This window comes from Bufo gargarizans, chromosome 3 (genome assembly GCF_014858855.1).
Source record: "Bufo gargarizans isolate SCDJY-AF-19 chromosome 3, ASM1485885v1, whole genome shotgun sequence".
Lineage (NCBI taxonomy): Eukaryota > Metazoa > Chordata > Amphibia > Anura > Bufonidae > Bufo > Bufo gargarizans.
Genome location: NC_058082.1, coordinates 424,212,798 through 424,234,496, shown reverse-complemented (window position 1 = coordinate 424,234,496; position 21,699 = coordinate 424,212,798). Strand labels below are relative to the sequence as shown.

The window sequence follows — 21,699 nt, the reverse complement described above, 5'->3', positions numbered from 1 at the left end:
AAACCCAGAAACCAAGATGGCCGCCAGCACATGTCAAACGAAGGGAACAGCAAGGAGGTAAGACCATGACACTTGGGAGTAGTGATTCCTGTTCCCGATCTTCAACGGGGGCAAGGTTTCTACTCCAGCCTTTTCTTAGTAAAGAAACCAGGGGGATCCTTCCGTATGATAATAAACCTCAAGAGGCTAAACAGACTTGTTATATACCAAAAATTCAAGATGGAATCTCTAAATTCCACCATTCCTTTAATTCAAAAAGATGCGTCCCTCTGTACAATCGACTTAAAGGACACATACTATCATGTTCCTATTCACTCCCTGTCTCAAAGGTTCCTGCGGTTTGCAGTAAGGGATCACAGAGGGTCTGTTCACCACTTCCAGTTCGTGGCTCTCCCCTTCGGGCTGGCCTCAGCCCCAAGGATTTTCACGAAGCTGGTGGTAGAGATGGTCACCTCTCTGAGGCCTCAGGGCGTAACAGTCATTTCTTACCTAGACAATTTTCTACTGATTTCCAACTCGGTGGATCAGTCCATAGCAGACCAAGACATCTTCTGCTCCCTTCTGACATCCCTAGGTTGGGTGATAAACCTAAAAAAGTCATCCCTAGTTCCAAATACCAGGGTAAAATTCCTGGGAGTTCTGTTAGATTCAGAAAAACAAACAACCTTTCTTCCAGCAGAGAGAATTCAGAACCTGCAGTCATGGCCGATCATGGCCTTCCTGGGACGTCGCTCTTTCTCGTGCAGAGAAGCGATGAGTCTCTTAGGGCAGATGACGGCCTGCATAGTAGCAGTCCCCTGGTGCCAGGCCCATTACAGAACCCTTCAGTCCTGGCCTCTAAGGAAATGGGACAAAAATCTTTTGCTCCCTAAACCCAAGGGACAGGCCTCAAGCGATCGACGCCTTCTCCCTACACTGAAACTGGGACATTGCATATGCCTTCCCTCCGTTCCCATTAATCCCAAAAGTGCTCCAAAAAATCATCAAGGACAGAGCCAGAGTAATCTTGGTCACTCCGTACTGGCCCAAGAGGAGCTGGTTCTCGGTTCTAACCAAACTCTTCCCACAGGAAGCCTTTATTCTCCCAAAGAGGAAGGATCTCCATCCCCATCCGGAAATCTTCAATCTCTCGGCTTGGATCCTGAGTCCAACCTTCTAAGACGTAGAGGTCTCTCTGAAGGGGTTATTTCTACCTTGAAGGCCAGAAGAAAAAAGGTGACAAACGCCATTTATTTTAAAATCTGGAAGAAATTCTGTACCTGGTCAGGTGAAGAAGCCCCAGACCAAACCAAACCGAATATACTAAAGATTTTGGATTTCCTGCAGAAGGGCCTAGAGTCTGGGTTAAGTCCTTCTACCCTTAGAGTCCAGGTCTCAGCACTTAGTGCATATTTCGATTCCGAATTAGCCAGCCATAGATGGATCTAAAGATTCCTGTGATCTGCAGCCAGACTAAGACCTTCTCTTAAATCAAAGGTGCCTACCTGGGACTTAAACACTGTCCTTAATGGACTGACAGGTCCGCCTTACGAACCCTTGGACTCAAGTTCTCTGAAGCATCTTTCTCAGAAGGCGGCTTTTCTTATTGCTATAACATCAGCAAAAAGATTGAGCGAGATCCAAGCATTGTCAATAAGACAACTATACCTCACAATACAGGAGGACCGTGTCACCTTGAGGCTAGACCCGACGTTTTTACCTAAAGTAGTAACTTCCATAGGAACCAGGAGATCATTCTTCCCTCCTTCTGTGAAAACCCTAAGAATCCTGGAGAAGAACGTTTCCATACCCTGGATGTTAAACGAACGGTGCTAAAATACCTAGAGATCACTAGAGATCTGAGGAAGGTGGACAACTTGCTAGTGCTCTTCTGTGGTAAAAATAAGGGGAAGGCAGCTTCCAGATCTACCATTGCCAGATGGGTAAAACAAACTATTACAGACTGCTACAAGATTGAAGGCATCAGTTGTCCAGAGGTCATTCGGGCTCACTCTACGAGAGCTATATCGGCCTCTTTTGCTGAAAGGGCAGGAGCTTCCCTAGATCAAATATGCCTGCAATAGGCTGCAACCTGGTCTAGTGTAAACACCTTCATTAAACATTATAGACTTGACTTATCCAGGTCCTCTGACCTGGCTTCTGGTCGCAAGGTCCTACAGGCCGTTGCCCCACCCTAAGACGTATATGATTTGTTATGTCTCTCTGGGCCGTCATGGTGGTGAAGTGGAAAGCCGGAATTAGACTTACCGGTAATTCATTTTCCACAAATCCACCATGACGGCATGATATCCCACCCCAAAAATACATTTTTACTCCAATAATTTGGTATGACTTAATACCAAAAAACAAACAAACAAAAAAACACTTTGTTGTTTCACTTGTTAACTGGTGATTGTGGCACTATAATCTGGAACTCACTGGTGAATGGTGGTGGGAGGGGTCCTTTTAAACCTATCTCTGTTCCTGCCCCTACAGAGGTCAGGGGTTAATCTCTCTGGGCCGTCATGGTGGATTCGTGGAAAATGAATTACCGGTAAGTCTAATTCCGGCTTTCTGTTAGTAAATAACCTAACTTCTCACACATACAGCACATGAGCTCTGCTAAAATGGTGATACCACTCAGGTCTTTGTAGGTCCTTCAACACTTCTCTGCACTGTTGAGCTGTGCCTCAGTGGGTAAATGGGGTAAAATAAAATTGGTTGGAGTGTAATGAACAAGTTGAAAAGGCTTATAGGTAATAGATCTAAGAGAGGGAGAGAAAGTGGCTTTGGGTACCAAGGGCAGGGACTCCTATATTAGTGCAGGCCAGTGGCGGATTGGCCATACAAATTACCCGGAGGGCCGATGCCCAGGGGGCCACCCAGGCCCTCTTTTCTGCCGCTGGTGGGATACATAATAAGCTCTCAGGGGTAATTAAGCTGTAAGAATCAGGTAATCATGTACATGAATTCTATGGCCGTATCTCACCTCCTAAGCCCATTGCTCCATATTCTAATCGGAGACACCTGAACAGAAAATGGTATCAATTGATGCCCATCACAGTGAGACAGCTTTTGGGGCAATATATGTTGCTGCACTATGAAATTTTCTGCTATGGTATTGCTGACCCCGCCTATTTATGTTGTCCCACCTACAACATGGAACCACTTTTAGTTTGCTTTTTCCAGGGCCACTTTAACCGGGAGGCGGTTGATTTATTCCTCCTAGACGCATCCGTGCGTCATCTCGCGAGACGCGAGATTTCGGACTGAGCCAGCCCGCGCATGCGCATCGCGGGCCGGCAAAATTACAAGCACCATTTCGTCACCAGCCTGCCAGCCAATGATCGTGGCTGGCAGGCTGGCAATTTTTAAAAAATCCAATCAGAAGCCATATAACAGATCATATTAGTAAATATGATCTGTTATATGGCTTCCCTGCTCCTCTGCTGGTCCTTTTCGTCGGTTGGTCTCAGCAGAGGAGCAGGCTTCACAGTGAGTACACCAAAACACTACACTTTAGCCCCAGATCACCCCCTACACCCCAATTAACCCTTTGATCACCCCTTTGATTGCCCCTGTCAATCACTAGTGAAAGGAAAAAAGTGATCAGTGTAAACTGTCACTTTTTTTTTTCACTGGTATTGACCGTTAGGTTTTAGGATAGTTTAGGCCCCTTGGTTAGGTAGTTTAGGGATCAGTTAGCGCCCAGCCCACCGCACCGCAGTCCCTTATTCGCTGATTAGCGTATCGCTAATCAGCATTTGTACTTTTATAGTATCTGTAAGTGATCAAAACTGATCACAGTCAGATCTATAATAGTATTAGTGTCACTTTAATTCGCCCTCCACCCAAAACGCAGTGTTTGTCCGATCAGGCCTGATCGGTCGCCCACACGTGCGTTCACCCACGCCTACCTCGCCGCAGTGACAAAAAATTTTTTGGGATCACTGCACATTCACTTTACCCCCGCTGCGGCGATAAAAAAATCATTGATATTTGATATTTTTTATCAACCGCAGCGGCCTCCGGTACTTCGCTAGCCTCCCATTTGTAAGACAGGCTTGCTTTTTTTCTTGGGTAGTCTCAGGGAATACCCCTAAATTTAGTTGCCCAAATGTCAAACAGGGGGTATTCTTCTGAAGAGGCCTACAGGCTTCTGACCCAGTCGATGAGGAATGGGAACCCTCATCTGATGAATCTAGCGGGTCAGAATATGAACCTGTAGAAAGCAGTGGCAGTCTGACTCAAAGTTCGGACGAGGAGGCTGAGGTCCCTGATAGCACCAGGCGTACCCGGCCCCGTGTCGCTAGACCACAGGTTGCGCAGGATCCGCTTCAAGGGCAGCAGAGTGGGGCTGGCGCTGTCGGATTATGTGGTGAGGCATACACCAGCAGCCCAGCCCATCCTGGACCTAGTACCAGCACTGCCGTACAACATGATGAAGTGGCGAGCACCAGAAGGGCAGTTGAAGCTGGTACGATGGCACGTGCAGTAGTTACCCCGTCGCAGCCACCGCACAGACAGGCCCGTAGAGCCCCTAGAATCCCTGAGGTGCTGGCAAACCCTGATTGGCAGTCCCCAACTTCAGCCGCACCTGTAGTTCCCCCTTTCACCGCCCAGTCTGGAGTTCGGGTTGAGACAGCTCAGATCGGTTCGGCCCTGGGATTTTTTTAGCTGTTCTTGACTGCGGAGCTCTTAGACTTAGCTGTGGCAGAAACAAATCGGTATGCCACACAATTTATAACCGCCAACCCGGGAAGCTTTTATGCCCAGCCTTTCCGGTGGAAACCAGTCCAAGTTTCCGAAATTAAAAATTTTCTGGGCCTTCTCCTCAACATGGGTCTAACTAAAAAGCATGAATTGCGGTCATATTGGTCCACGAACCCAATTCATCACATGCCCATGTTCTCTGCTGCTATGTCCAGGACACGATTTAGGACCATCCTGCGTTTCCTGCACTTTAGCGACAACACCACCTCCCGTCCCAGAGGCCACCCAGCTTTTGACCGGCTACACAAAATTCGGCCCCTCATAGACCATTTCAACCAGAAATTTGCAGATTTGTATACCCCAGAGCAAAACATCTGCGTAGACGAGTCCCTAATACATTTTACCGGGCGCCTTGGCTTCAAACAATACATCCCAAGCAAGCGCACCCGGTATGGGGTCAAATTGTATTAGCTCTGTGAAAGGGCCACAGGCTATACCCACAAATTTCGTGTCTATGAGGGAAAAGATCAGACCCTGGAGCCGGTCGGTTGCCCTGACTACCTGGGGAGCAGTGGGAAGACAGTTTGGGACTTGGTGTCACCCTTATTCGGCAAGGGGTACCATCTTTATGTGGACAATTTCTACACAAGTGTGGCCCTTTGTTTCTAGAACAGATTGGCTGCTGTGGCACCGCGCGAACTAGTCGCGCGGGCTTCCCCCAATGGCTCGTTACCACCCGTCTTGCAAGGGGGCAGAGGGCCGCACTGTGTAACGAAGAACTGCTCGCGGTGAAATGGAGAGACAAGCGTGACGTTTACATGCTCTCCTCCATTCACACAGACACGACAATCCAAATTGAGCGAGCAACCCGTGTCATTGAAAAGCCCCTCTCAGTCCACGACTATAACCTTCACATGGGAGGGGTGGACTTCAATGACCAGATGTTGTCTCCGTATTTAGTGTCCCGCAGAACCAGACGCTGGTATAAGAAGGTGTCTGTATACCTAATTCAATTGGCTCTGTATAATAGTTTTGTTCTCTACAGTAAGGCTGAGAGAACACGATCCTTTCTCAAATTTCAGGAAGAGATCATCGAGAACCTCCTGTACCCAGGAGGTTCCGTGGCCCCATCCACCAGTGTAGTTAGCCGTCTACACGAGCGACATTTCCCCAATGTCGTTGCCGGTACCTCAACCCAACCGTCACCCCGAAAAAGATGTTGTGTCTGTTGCAGGAGTGGGATAAGGCGTGACACTGTCATGGAACCATGAACCAGACGTACAACAAGAGATAAGTGGAAATAAGAAGGCTTTATTGAAAATCAAGCTGTGAGGCAAAAGTCCAAACGGATGGCTAAACCGAAGCAGGGTCTTGCGAAGCCAGAGGTCAGGAACCAGAAGGGTAGTCAGACGAAGCCTGGATCAGGAACCAGCAGGGTAGTCAGACGAAGCCTGGATCAGGAACCAGCAGGGTAGTCAGACGAAGCCAGGATCAGGAACCAGAAGCAGCAGCAGTCTTAGAAGCATGTGAACACAGGAGGACCAAGCAAGGAACTGAAGCCACAGACCTCCTATATATATGAGCTAGGCATCCAGCTCCTCCCAGTGGGAAGGAGAAGCCGCAGGGTGGGAGGCTACAAGAAACCCAGAAACCAAGATGGCCGCCAGCACATGTCAAACGAGGAGAACAGCAAGAAGGTAAGACCATGACAGACACCCGCTATTTCTGTCCTGACTGCCCTGACCACCCTGCCCTATGCTTAGGGAAGTGTTTCCGGAAGTACCACACACAGGTACACCTAGCATAGGGATCACATCTCACCAGGACAGGCACACAGGGCTATTAGGGCCCATTCACACAGAGCTGCTGCAAACCTCTCCTTTCACCTGGGACAAAGTGCATAACGCACTTCGCCACATCTTTGGGCGATTTGCGCTTTGCACATTGTCCCATGGGGAAGGAGAGGTTTGTCCTATAAAGGTAAAAAATAAAAAAAATCACCAGTAAGCAAAAAGGTTAATGTTCAGTTCAAAAAGTTAAAGTTTATATGTTCTGTTCAAAAGTTAATAAAATTATTGCGTTGCGGCCTGGTTTTTTCTTATTTTTTATTTTTTTTACCTTCCAGGTGGACCAACCGATCGACTAGCTGCAGCACTGATGTGCATTCTGACAGAAGCATTGCGCTGCTGTCAGATTACACACAAGTCGGTGTATGCGGCGCTGCAAGACGAGATTTCTCCTCTGCAGTAAAAGATACGTTTGCCGAGGCATATGAGCTGAGGAGGAGGCAGTGTTCCTATGCTTTGGCAAACACTTTGTATATAAAAAATAAATCCCGGCAATGATTTATTCATCCACATCGATTGATGTGAATGGAGAAATCTGGTTTGCCAGGGCATACGAGCTAAGTGGGTATGGATGTTGGGCGGAGCTCCTATGTCCCTGCAGACGCCTTTCCCCTCCTTTTTTTTTTTTTGGCAGAAATTTTTTCATCCACATTGATCGATGCGAATGAAGAATTCTGTGCCGTTCATTTTTTTCTTTCAGCCCAGAGGCTGAACGGAAAAAAAATATCTCATTACCTGTATGCTCAATATAAGGAGAATAGCAGAAACTCCTAATGCTGGCCATACATGTAATGATTGCAGAGACTCTCAAATGCCAGGGCAGTACAAACACCCCACAAATGACCCCATTTTGGAAAGACGACACCCCAAGGTATTCGCTGAGGGGCATATTGAGTCCATGAAAGATTTAAATTTTTGTCCCAAGTTAGCGGAAAGTGAGACTTTGTGAGAAAAAAAATAATAATAATTTCCGCTAACTTATGCCAAAAAATAATTCTATGAACTCGCCAGGCCTCTCATTAAATACCTTGGGGTGTCTTCTTTACAAAGTAGGGTCACATGTGGGGTATTTATACTGCCCTGGCTTTTTAGGGGCCCTAAAGCGTGAGAAGAAGTCTGGGATCCAAATGTCTATAAATGCCCTCCTAAAAGCAATTTGGGCACCTTTGCGCATCTAGGCTGCAAAAAAGTGTCACACATGTGGTATCGCCGTACTCAGGAGAAGTTGGGGAATGTGTTTTGGGGTGTCATTTTACATATACCCATGCTGGGTGAGATAAATATCTTGGTCAAATGCCAACTTTGTATAAAAAAAATGCTAAAAGTTGTCTTTAGCCAAGATATTTCTCTCACCCAGCATGGGAATATGTAAAATGACACCCCAAAACACATTCCCCAACTTCTCCTGAGTACGGCGATACCAGATGTGTGACACTTTATTGCAGCCTAGGTGGGCAAAGGGGCACACATTCCAAAGAGCACCTTTCGGATTTCACCGGTCATTTTTTACAGATTTTGATTGCAAACTAATTCTCACGCATATGGGCCCCTAAAATACCAGGGCAGTATAACTACCCCACAAGTGACCCCATTTTGGAAAGAAGACACCCCAAGGGGCATGGTGAGTTCCTAGAATTTTTTTTTTTTGTCGCAAGTTAGTGGAATATGAGACTTTGTAAGAAATAAATAAATAAAAAAAAAATCATCATTTTCCGCTAACTTGTGACAAAAAATAAAAAGTTCTAGGAACTCGCCATGCCCCTCACGGAATACCTTGGGGTGTCTTCTTTCCAAAATGGGGTCACTTGTGGTGTAGTTATACTGCCCTGGCATTTTAGGGGCCCATATGTGTGAGAAGTAGTTTGCAATCAAAATGTGTAAAAAATGGTCTGTGAAATCTGAAAGGTGCTCTTTGGAATGTGTGCCCCTTTGCCCAACTTGGCTGAAAAAAAGTGTCACACATGTGGTATCGCCGTACTCAGTAGAAGTTGGGGAATGTGTTTTGGGGTGTCATTTTACATATACCCATGCTGGGTGAGATAAATATCTTGGTCAAATGCCAACTTTGTATAAAAAAAATGGGAAAAGTTGTGTTTTGCCAAGATATTTCTCTCACCCAGCATGGGTATATGTAAAATGACACCCCAAAACACATTCCCCAACTTCTCCTGAGTACGGCGATACCAGATGTGTGACACTTTTTTGCAGCCTAGGTGGACAAAGGGGCACACATTCCAAAGTGCACCTTTCGGATTTCACCGGTCATTTTTTACACATTTTGATTGCAAACTACTTCTCACACATATGGGCCCCTAAAATGCCAGGGCAGTATAACTACCCCACAAGTGACCCCATTTTGGAAAGAAGACACCCCAAGGTATTTTGTGATGGGCATAGTGAGTTCATGGAAGTTTTTATTTTTTGTCACAAGTTAGTGGAATATGAGACTTTGTAAGAAAAAAAAAAAAAAAAAATCATCATTTTCCGCTAACTTGTGACAAAAAATAAAAAGTTCTATGAACTCACTATGCCCATCAGCGAATACCTTAGGGTGTCTACTTTCCAAAATTGGGTCATTTGTGGGGGTTTTCTACTGTCTGGGCATTGTAGAACCTCAGGAAACATGACAGGTGCTCAGAAAGTCAGAGCTGCTTCAAAAAGCGGAAATTCACATTTTTGTACCATAGTTTGTAAACGCTATAACTTTTACCCAAACCATTTTTTTTTTTTGCCCAAATTTTTATTTTTTTATCAAAGACATGTAGAACAATAAATTTTGTGAAAAATTTATATATGGATGTCGTTTTTTTTGCAAAATTTTACAACTCAAAGTGAAAAAAAAAATTTTTTACATTTCGATTAATAACAAAAAAAGTAAAAATGTCAGCAGCAATGAAATACCACCAAATGAAAGCTCTATTAGTGAGAAGAAAAGGAGGTAAAATTCATTTGAGTGGTAAGTTGCATGACCGAGCAATAAACGGTTAAAGTAGTGTAGTGCAGAAGTGTAAAAAGTGGCCTGGTCATTAAGGGTGTTTTAGCTAGGGGGGTTGAAGTGGTTAAAGGGGTTGTCCCACGAAAAATATTTTACAGTTTTTAAACCAGCACCTGGATCTTAATGTTTTTGTAATTGCATGTAATTAAAATTTTTGTATAGCTACTGAGTTATTCAGTAAAATGTATCTGTACAGTGCCACTTAATTTCTTTTTTCTTTGACCTGCTCACTGAGAAGGCGGCACATGCTCAGTTTCATCTTTCAACTGCCTTCAGAGCTGTGATAGGGAGAGCACAGACACGACCCCTTAGCTGCAGTGGAAAAAGACACTCCCCTTCAGATGTCAGCTTGATATAGATCTAGCAGAGAAATTAATGGGGAGATATCTGGTCCCATGTGAGGTACAGAGATGGTTCTAGCTTTATTAGAAAGGTATTGTCATGGACTATATGATGTCTGTGTATGTGTGACGTCAGGCACGTTCAGCTAGCCATTCTGGAGCAAGATCTCTCCTAAACTACTTATGACAGCAGTTTGGGAAGCACCTTGTAGATATATGTAGCTATGTTTGCAGTATGGATTAAATGCATTTAAGTTATTTATGTTTATTCAGGGTTTAGTTCCCCTTTAAGCGAGACGATTTGCCATGCTTTTTCAGTCCAACAATGAAGAAGTTAAAGAGCAAGGACAGGAAGTAGTATACATGGAGTGACTTAAAAAAATTATCCACCCAAAATAAATAAAATATTCATATTTAGGCTAATAGTATGTGATATAAAGTGTAATGGACGTGCCCCCTTAAAGGGGCATTTATTATGTAGACAAAGTTAATACAAGGCAGTTACCAATGTATTTTTATTACCATTATTGCCTCTTTTGCTGGCTTGTATGATGTTTCCATCACATTAGTCCTGGGCACTGGAGAGGCCGGCTCCTTTTCCTATAGTGTGCTGGGTTGCAGGGTGGTCATAACCTCTGGAAATGAGCAGTGTATAATGTGATCAGCAAAGGAGGCAATAAACATTAGTAAGTGCCTTGTATAAAACTTTGTCGACATGGTAAATGCCATTTGCTGAAGTGAGCCTTACTGCCATTTTGTGTCTACAGCTGCTATGGAGACCTATGTATCTCCATGCTACCAGTCTGATCCTGGAGATATGATCCCTACCATTTGACCAGGATCAGACTACACAGTTTTTTTTTCATCTGTTACCATGGAGAAATAATATTTTTAAATGTTCTGATTGCAAATATTTTTTATCTCATTTTCTGATTATGAGGGTGACCATCTTACCTTAGCTACTGCTTTACAGCAGCCCCATGGGCGGAGGACACAATAGACAAGAGGGGACCTCATTGACTTCTGTGGGAAAGTTTTCTAGGCATGCTCTGTGACTGAGAGTCATTGATCTGAACAAACCAAGAAGTGGTGTCTATTATTAGTCTTAGTGCCCAGAGTAAAAACTGCTGAGTTTTAGGATTTTTTGAAAACCTTGATAGTGACATGGAAAATTAAACCACCGACCACCATTCACTTTAAGGATATACAGTAAGGGTCCATTCACATATCCACATAATGGGTCCGCATCCGTTCCGCAATTTTGCGGACCCGTTTGTTTCAATGCGTCCGCAAAAGATGCGGATAGCACACTGTGTGTTGTCTCCATCCGCACTTCTGTTCTACGGACCTGCAAAAATCAAAAGCATGTCCTATTTTTGTCCACAGCCACGGACAAGAAAAGGCATTTCTATCATAATGTCAGCCATGTGCAGTCCATAAAATGTAGAACGCTCATGGCCGGTGTCTGTGTTTTGCGGACCGCAAAACAGTTGCGGACTTGTGAATGGACCCTAAATGTGTACCATTCCCAATAATGAGGGTTTGCCAATCATCAGAAATTTTATGCAGATTACTTAATAACTGGATACAATTTGTAATAATTAACTTATGGACAAACTGTGCTTGGATAAACAATGAATAGACACTAAAGTGTTGAGGTGCCGATACATATCACATTCACTTAGGCCAAACCCATCATTTTTAGCAGGACCATCTGACCAAGTAATGTCTATGAGGTGCCCTACTTTCCTGAGACAGATGATGTATGAGAAAAAAAGGCCCAGGTGTTGGATTTCTTTGTGCCTGATCTTTTGTTCTCACGAGAGGCAAGCCACTGTCAAAGGTGTTTGGCAGCAGCTTATTAATTTCCATTAAGAATACATGCTTACGCATCCTAGCGTGTATGGGGAGGTCAGGAGAGATGTCGTTCAGCTATCTGCTGTGTATTGTTTTGATTCCTGGAATACCCCTTTAAGACTTTGTCCACATTGCCATTATTTTTATAGGAGTCATGACATATCCAAAAAGGGGATGTCCAGGATTTTGAGATTGGAGGCCTCAGGCTAGGCCATCAATATCCGATCTGCAAGGGTCCAATGCCCCTACAACAATCAATCAGTTGTTACCTTGTAACTCTAGCGCCGCTTTCCAAGTTAACACAATATAACAGCTGATTGGCGGGGGTGATTATCAAGTATATGTTGCAGAAATGAGCACTCCTAACTCTGTATCATTACCTGTCTGCTGTCTCATATATGGCACCACAGTGGGGAATGTGTTTCATCCAGTTTCTTACCGCTTGCATGTATTTTTATTCAGGAAAATGTGATCCCTCACACGGCAAGAGCTACTGTCAACTTCCGACTTCACCCAGCCCAGACAGTTGACGAGGTAAGAAATGTTCAATTTTCTGTAGACAAAGTGATAGATGGATGATTATTCAGATCACATATCACGTCCAAAAAGAGAAAAGACAGACGTTCAAGATGCCTACGAGGAACTTGTTAGAGAGTACATTATACTGTCTGTCTACATATGTTTTGTACACAGTTGCTCATAGGAAAGTTTCATCTTTGTGCTCTGGCAATAGGTCACCAAGCCTATAGCCAGTCCAAAAAGACAGATCCTATAATGTTCATATTACAGATGGTGCACGTTTACATTCAGTTGAGATACAATGAACTGAGATGACACTGTCATTACTTTTTCAAATGGTATATGGGGGCCCTTGATTAAACCACGATCATGCAGCAGTGCTTCTCAGAGCCCTCTGCACCATTAGGTTTAATTTACTCAGTTTTCCAGAGAACGGATCCCTTATACTATCTATGAATCCATATTCTGCATGCTGGAAAAGTTGAGCATTTCTGATGAAAACTTAAAGGGGTTTTCCCATCTCAGACAATGGGGGCATATCGCTATGGACCCCTACCTACAATGAAAACAGAGCCGGGTAATAAACGGAAGGCGCACTGTGCATGTGCAGCCGCCCTTTATTCAGTTCTATGGGGCCGCCGAAAATAGCCGAGGCTCGGCTATTGCTGTCTGCCCCATAGAAATGAATAGGAGCATGGAGCGCGCATGTGTGGTGCGCTCCCATTCACTTCTATGGGAGCATCGCTTGGTGGTGCTCGAGCCACAGCGCTCAACACTTCTTTCTTATTGTAGGTGCGGGTCCCAGTGGTGGGACCCACACCTATCAGACAATGGGGGCATATCCTAGCGATGGGAATGGGAATACCCCTTTAAGGGCCCTCTGAGAAGGGCTACTACACAAGCATAGTTCACCAAATGTTTAATGAATTTTAGCAGGCTTGAGAGATGAGGGTCCTGGAGGAGGGAACAAAATATTTTAAGGGAGTCTGTCACCTTCAAAATCAGTTTAATTCCACAATGTAGTGTACAAGGCCCAAATCACATCTATAACTTTCTTGTGAAAATCCATTACTCTAACCCTAAGAAATGCATCTTTTTATTTTATGCAAATAATGTTTTTGGTGCACCCTGGGTTCGGCTGCTTCGTTCGGTGCACCTGGCTTCCTATGGGTCATCGCTACTGGTTCTGAAGTCTCAGGGACGATCAATCAAACAAGAGGGCGAGGCTCTCTGTGGTGACATGCTATCGGAACAAAGGTGCATCAAACAGAGGGGCCGTCCGTAGTGCTCCAAAAATCTTATTTGCATAAAAATAAAAAGAGGCATTTGTCAGGCTTGGAGGCTGAGACTTTCAGAAGGAAGGTATGGTTCTGCTCCGGGGCACTTACCCTGCATGATGGTATGCTTACTTTGAAACTGATTTTAGAGGTGACAGGCTCCTTTAAATATCAAACGTAAACCTTCTAATTATATTACACACATTTGAATAGATTTGATAATTTTAAATAATGTCTATGACTGCCCAGGAAACCACACATTTGAAGTTATTATATTTAACCTATTGTCACTCATTTTGACACTATTTGATGTAATTAGTGTAATCATCTACTGTGCTGTTTCTCCTTGTGATAGCATTTATGATGATGTTAATCCGTTTTACCTCGTATCAAACTCTTTGCGCTGAGGTCTTACCAAGTGTGGTATTCTCTTCATCTGTTGTATGTAAAAAAAAATAATGAATTCATTGTGTAATGAGACATTCTATAATTTGCTGATATACTTGGTATATTATAGTCATACAACTCTTCACCAATTTGAAAATGTGTTCACTGTAAAAGTGTACCTGAAAGCTCCTGCCCTGCGCTCACTCCACTTCGCTCTGCTAATAGCCTGCAGATCGGTGCACGCTATTAGCAGAGAGGAGCAAGCACAGGGCAGGAGACATTGCTCTCTTGCTTGTGGCCACTCTGCTAGTGCCTGACACAGCCTGTGTAATCCAGGCTTTAGCAGAGCAGTTGGAGTTGGTACAGACAGAAACTGCCACGTGCTATGGAGCTCCTGCCTGTACATCGCTCAGTGCAGCTGCAGGGGAATCTGTACTCCCATATACCGCAGTGTATGAGGCTACAGATTCTAAAGCGCAATAGCTACCCGAATTTCAGGTGTTTATTTCACTAGGAAAAAATAAATAAAGCATATTAGAAAAAAAAAATTCAGCACATCTAGAACAAGTTTACTAGTGAAACTCGAAAAATTCGAATATCATGCAAACGTTCATTTCTGTCAGTAATACAACTTAAAAGGAATTGCATTAATGCAACTTAAAATTAGAATATTGTGAAAAGGTTCAATATTCTAGGCTCAAAGTGTCAGACTCTAGTTAGCTAATTAGTCTATACCCCCTGAACAAAGGATACCTGAGATTGTGACTTTGGGGTTTTCATAAGCTGTAAGCCACAATCATCCAAATTATAACAAATAAAGGCTTGATATCTCGCTTTGCATGTAATTAGTCTATCTCATATATTAGTTTCACCTTTTAAGTTGCATTACTGAAATAAATAAGCTTTGAACAAAATTAAAATTTTAAGTTTCACCTGTAAATAAAGTTATTATGAATGTTGAGGGACACTTTAAAACTGGGTTACACTATGCTGTTCATGTTACAATAAAATTCTATTTTTACTGGTTTTACAGGTAAAATGTTACGCAATTTGCCTGTGAAAACAGCAATAGCATGCATTTTTTATGATGCTGTTTTTGTAAAAAGAAATTTTATTATTCAGTGAGAAAAATGCAGTGTGGAAACCCATCCGTATTGTATGACAGCATCCATGATCACATTCAAAAACTGACCTCCCTCATCCTAATCACTGCTCGTGCTTTGTCAAAGGGTACAGCCACACGGAGCGGCCCTCCTGTGGTTGAGATGCAGCTGGTTTGTGGCCAAGTACCGATGGCCATACAAGGCACAGCAGCATTATATTAAAGTTTAAATAGAGAAAAAATGGAATAGATGGCTCTACCGCTCAGGCAAATGATCGAGGTGCAGAGCTGCTAGAACTGACTCATGACCTCTGTCGCCAGAGACAGTGCGGGACGCCGCACTCAGGCACAGAGCACCCCTTCCTCCCACAGCACCCGCATGAGAAGCATAACATCATTTTATTGTTACAATATACTAATGTACATGCTTGCGGCTCAATGAAAATTAACTGACCTATAACAATAAGGCGCATCACATACCCTCCATTTAATAGCGGGGATCATATAAAAGGAGTCACAAGGCGCAATAATCACCTATTTATTTATCTCCTATCTAGAGGATATCACCATAAAAGAATAAGACTACCCTATATAAGGAGCAAAACGTATTATTCTGAGGCTATTATTTCATGAAAAGACGATTCTATTTATAAAGACAACTATCTTATTTATTTATTTTTTACCTTCTAAATTTTTTTTTTACCTTCTTCGTTTTACTAGCGCATCATTTTTTTAGCGCACATTTTATTTATATATATACATTTTATATATATATATTTTATCATATATATATTTTATTATCATAACATCCTCAATACCAGCTGGTGACCATTTAGTGACAACCCACTCATCTCTACATCCATTATTTCTGTCCATTAAAAAGGACAGTTAGCAGAACCTTTGCCTCACTTTATTGAACATTATTTTAATACATCTTACATTCACTATATATACAAATAAATTAATATATTGACCCAAATCAGATTGTGCCTGCTTACTTATTTTCTTTTATATTAAAGTTTACCTACCATGGAAACAGCATAGCTTGCTGTGCTGCGCTGTTTCTGTAGCTCCCATGTACTGCCACCTGGAGGTCATGGCTTAATCTTATGTCACCCTAGTAACAGCAAAATGATATAACCCCTTTTAATTAGGACACATTGTTTATTCAGTATTCGTTTGTTAATGGGAACACAGTTTTGTCGGTTACAGCAAAGCCATTAACAATTAAGACATTTCTCTTTTCTATCCCTCTCCTGTTTATAGTTTTAATGCTTCCACTCAAGTATATATTTGCCACCTATAGGTATCCTTTATGGTTATCTGACACACCCTGTTTAGAGTTAAACTTATACACTGTGGTACTTTCTACTGACCCGCTATTACTGTCAAGAAATAGGTAACTTGTAATGTTTATTCTATTTGATTCTTCTCTGTATTCTATTCTTCTTCATTTTCTTACTTTTGGTAGCCTCCTTTATTGATGCCATGTATATTGCCATGCCATTTGAGTGGAAGATGTATTTATTTTTGGCTCTGTGCCCTTAGATTTTATCCCTATGTTCTTGATGACTTTGGCTCTGTCTGAGCTAATTATCAGAATAGATTTTAGTTCCTATGGATTTTTTGTTTGAACTTGTCCTCTAGATGGTGCTCTAGCTCTTCTGTATACGTAGATGTTGGCTGTACTCTCATTTAGCTGGGCCGTTGTAAGTGGTAATGTTCTATAGATTTAGTTTTTCCCCTCATTCCTATCCTTGCCCTATTTGAACTGAATGTACAGCTGTGCACTCTGAATGCTTTAGACCCTTCCGCTTACTACAGGCCATATCATTTATACTGTATCTAGTCGTTGTGCTAATGAGTTCCAGATATTTTGTGTTGCTTTCATACAAATCTGGTGGTATTGTGATTGCCGAGTGAATTGCAGTTTGTATTGCCTGTACTTTATAATTTTTATTTCTCTTACCTTCGCTCTCCGCTACTATGATGGCTAACCTAAAAGTGCATCTGTCACCACGATCAACCCAGGCATGATTCAATCATTAGTAATAGCACTGTTCAGTTTCTCTGCGTTTGTGGGACAATGTGTAATTGATTAAACAGCGGACTTGTGAGAAGAGCCAGATTAAGGCCCCCATAAACATTCGCGAATTGTTGGCCAAACCCATCGAGAATGGAGAGACAGTCTGTCTATTAGGAGCTCCCGAACAACCCCCCCCCACACACACACACACAGATGATGTACGAGAGATTCCATTGTGGGAATCGCGCTCCACGTGTGAGCGTGATGCTCCGTTCTGGACTTGCAGAAGCACACAGTATTTACATAATTTATAATGTCTCTACATTACCTTACTTCTACAGGATCATACTGACATAAAGCTGTCAGTATGATCCTATAGAAGTAACCTTAAGCAGAGGCACACAGCATTATAAATCAGTATAATGCCATGTGCTCCTGCAAGTCCAGAACGGAGGATCATGCTCACACATGGAGTGCTCATGTGAAACAGCCCTTAGTGACATACTGATGTACTTCACTGGCTCTTCTAGAAACTTGATTATTGGACACTTGTCAGCTTCTTTAGTTTATGGAAATAAACACTTTTAATGACAATGAGATCAGTGGAAGATGGATCAAAGGTTAAAATATGCATTCTCATACATGCTAGAAAACCTTTAGCCAATTAACTATTATGAAGTATAAAGAGGAGTAAGTCCTCATTATGCATATCGATGTTTGGAGGTTGTCAGATAAGGCCGGGTTCACATTACCGTTTTGTTTTCCGTTCTTCTGATCCATCAGTAAAACTGAAAACAAAACAAAACAAAAAAACAGATCCATTATTTTTAGCTTTAATTTGCACCAAAAATAACTGATGTCTTTTTTTTTTTTTAACATCGGTTATGATCAGTTTTGACCAGAGATCAGTTATTTTTGATGAGAGAAAAAGCTCTGCATGCAGGACATTTTATCCCGGGAAACATAAGTGATCTCTGACAGAAGTGACAAGAATTGATGCAAACTGATCATAAGTGATGCTTAAAATAACGAATCCGTGGTTTGTTTGTTTTTCTGTTCGGTCATGTCAAACAAATTAAATCAGTTTCTATGAGGAGGTAAGTTCTAGACTTGACAGCGGCGAATCAATGGATGTCGTATATCTGGCCTTCTCCAAAGCATTTGACACTGTACCACATAAAAGGTTAGTATATAAAATGAGAATGCTCGGACTGGGAGAAAACGTCTGTAAGTGGGTAAGTAACTGGCTCAATGATAGAAAACAGAGGGTGGTTATTAGTGGTACATACTCAGATTGGGTCACTGTCACTAGTACCTCAGGGGTCAGTATTGGGCCCTATTCTCTTCAATATATTTATTAATGATCTTGTAGAAGGCTTGCATAGTAAAATATCTATTTTCGCAGATGACACTAAACTGTGTAAAGTAATTTACACTGAAGAGGACAGTTTTCTACTACAGAGGGATCTGGATAGATTGGAGGCTTGGGCAGATAAGTGGCAGATGAGGTTTAACACTGACAAATGTAAAGTTATGCACATGGGAAGGAATAATGCAAGTCACCAGTACATACTAAATGGTAAAACACTCGGTAACACTGACATGGAAAAGGATCTAGGAATTTTAATAAACAGCAAACTAAGCTGCAAAAAACAGTGTCAGGCAGCTGCTGCCAAGGCCAATAAGATAATGGGTTGCATCAAAAGGGGCATAGATGCCCGTGATGAGAACATAGTCCTACCACTTTACACATCACTAGTCAGACCACACATGGAGTACTGTGTACAGTTCTGGGCTCCTGTAAACAAGGCAGACATAGCAGAGCTGGAGAAGGTCCAGAGGAGGGCAACTAAAGTAATAACTGGAATGGGGCAACTACAGTACCCTGAAAGATTATCAAAATTAGGGTTATTCACTTTAGAAAAAAGACGACTGAGGGGAGATCTAATTACTATGTATAAATATATCAGGGGTCAGTACAGAGATCTATCCCATCAGCTATTTATCCCCAGGACTGTGACTGTGACGAGGGGACATCCTCTGCGTCTGGAGGAAAGAAGGTTTGTACACAAACATAGAAGAGGATTCTTTACGGTAAGAGCAGTGAGACTATGGAACTCTCTGCCTGAGATGGTGGTGATGGTGAGTACAATAAAGGAATTCAAGAGGGGCCTGGATGTATTTCTGGAGCGTAATAATATTACAGGCTATAGCTACTAGAGAGGGGTCGTTGATCCAGGGATTTATTCTGATTGCCTGATTGGAGTCGGGAAGGAATTTTTATTCCCCTAAAGTGAGGAAAATTGGCTTCTACCTCACAGTTTTTTTTTGCCTTCCTCTGGATCAACTTGCAGGATGACAGGCCGAACTGGATGGACAAATGTCTTTTTTCAGCCTTATGTACTATGTTACTATGTATCTGTGATGTAATAAAATCTGAAACATTGTTGTCTCAGGACTGCGGTACACTGCGGCAAACTTGAATTATACGAACGATCTCTTCTTTGTTCTCTGGGGTATAAAAGTTAGAGTTTGGTGAGATAGGGGACCATTGTTATCACTACCATTAGCCTTACCATAGTTCACCTCATTGCTGTGTTCTACTTTCCGCCTGTTTTATATACCTTGCTGCTCTGTTGCAAATAAACCTAAGAATCTTTCCAAGGAGAATTTGTTTTAGGAATTTCATACTGCTGCGGATGATTTCCAAATACAGTGACTTTCTCCCCTCACCATTGAATACACCTACATGTTCAGGCAACCTGAACCAAAAGGACCGTTCGGCTAATGGTTATTGAGTGTGTATGGTCTGCTTTAGTCTACTGTATTTATTAGGCTACTTTCATACTCGCATTTGGTGCGGATCTGCACAGATGGATCTGCACCGATAATACATGAACGGATCTGCATGAACGGATCCGTTTGTATTATCTTTAACATAGCCAAAAGGGATCCGTCTTGAACATCATTGAAAGTCAATGGGGGACGGACCCGTTTTCTATTGTGCCATATTGTGTCAGTGAAAACGTATCCGTCCCCATTGACTTACATTGTGTGTCAGGACGGATCCATTTGCCTCTGCATCTTTTTGGTCTCCGCCTCCAGAGTAGAACGGAGGCAAACTGATGCATTCTGAACGGATCCTTTTCCATTCAGAATGCATTAGGGAAAAACTGATCCATTTTGGACCTGCTTGTGAGAGCGCTGAAATGGATTTCACAAACGGAAACCAAAACGCCAGTGTGAAAGTAGCCTTAGGCTGTGGCTGCTTCCAACTTCCTCCATCTTGTATGTACAGGGAGTGCAGAATTATTAGGCAAGTTGTATTTTTGAGGATTAATTTTATTATTGAACAACAACCATGTTCTCAATGAACCCAAAAAACTCATTAATATCAAAGCTGAATATTTTTGGAAGTAGTTTTTAGTTTTAGCTATTTTAGGGGGATATCTGTGTGTGCAGGTGACTATTACTGTGCATAATTATTAGGCAACTTAACAAAAAACAAATATATACCCATTTCAATTATTTATTTTTACCAGTGAAACCAATATAACATCTCAACATTCACAAATATACATTTCTGACATTCAAAAACAAAACAAAAACAAATCAGTGACCAATATAGCCACCTTTTTTTGCAAGGACACTCAAAAGCCTGCCATCCATGGATTCTGTCAGTGTTTTGATCTGTTCACCATCAACATTGCGTGCAGCAGCAACCACAGCCTCCCAGACACTGTTCAGAGAGGTGTACTGTTTTCCCTCCTTGTAAATCTCACATTTGATGATGGACCACAGGTTCTCAATGGGGTTCAGATCAGGTGAACAAGGAGGCCATGTCATTAGATTTTCTTCTTTTATACCCTTTCTTGCCAGCCACGCTGTGGAGTACTTGGACGCGTGTGATGGAGCATTGTCCTGCATGAAAATCATGTTTTTCTTGAAGGATGCAGACTTCTTCCTGTACCACTGCTTGAAGAAGGTGTCTTCCAGAAACTGGCAGTAGGACTGGGAGTTGAGCTTGACTCCATCCTCAACCCGAAAAGGCCCCACAAGCTCATCTTTGATGATACCAGCCCAAACCAGTACTCCACCTCCACCTTGTTGGCATCTGAGTCGGACTGGAGCTCTCTGCCCTTTACCAATCCAGCCACGGGCCCATCCATCTGGCCCATCAAGACTCACTCTCATTTCATCAGTCCATAAAACCTTAGAAAAATCAGTCTTGAGATATTTCTTGGCCCAGTCTTGACGTTTCAGCTTGTGTGTCTTGTTCAGTGGTGGTCGTCTTTCAGCCTTTCTTACCTTGGCCATGTCTCTGAGTATTGCACACCTTGTGCTTTTGGGCACTCCAGTGATGTTGCAGCTCTGAAATATGGCCAAACTGGTGGCAAGTGGCATCTTGGCAGCTGCACGCTTGACTTTTCTCAGTTCATGGGCAGTTATTTTGCGCCTTGGTTTTTCCACACGCTTCTTGCGACCCTGTTGACTATTTTGAATGAAACGCTTGATTGTTCGATGATCACGCTTCAGAAGCTTTGCAATTTTAAGAGTGCTGCATCCCTCTGCAAGATATCTCACTATTTTTGACTTTTCTGAGCCTGTCAAGTCCTTCTTTTGACCCATTTTGCCAAAGGAAAGGAAGTTGCCTAA

The 21,699-nt window shown here is 42.7% G+C and overlaps 1 protein-coding gene and 1 long non-coding RNA gene across 8 annotated transcripts in view; one reads left to right on the top strand and one right to left on the bottom strand.

Annotated features, from left to right (window-relative positions):
• Positions 1-21,699, bottom strand: part of LOC122933448 — an 83,051-nt gene that overhangs the window by 16,527 nt on the left and 44,825 nt on the right. The window contains exons 1-4 of one of the 4 annotated variants that reach the window (XR_006388437.1): positions 16,046-16,816; positions 13,912-13,964; positions 12,113-12,285; positions 10,534-10,945 (exon numbers count right to left, since the gene is read on the bottom strand). This is a non-coding gene — a long non-coding RNA (uncharacterized LOC122933448). The other 3 variants (XR_006388438.1, XR_006388436.1, XR_006388439.1) reach the window with 3 other exon arrangements.
• Positions 1-21,699, top strand: part of LOC122933447 (N-fatty-acyl-amino acid synthase/hydrolase PM20D1-like) — a 146,598-nt gene that overhangs the window by 89,245 nt on the left and 35,654 nt on the right. For all 4 annotated transcript variants that reach the window (XM_044288445.1, XM_044288446.1, XM_044288444.1 and 1 more), the window contains one exon: positions 12,195-12,266. In XM_044288445.1, the coding sequence (XP_044144380.1) occupies positions 12,195-12,266 (72 nt within the window). The remainder of the gene's footprint in view (positions 1-12,194; positions 12,267-21,699) is intronic.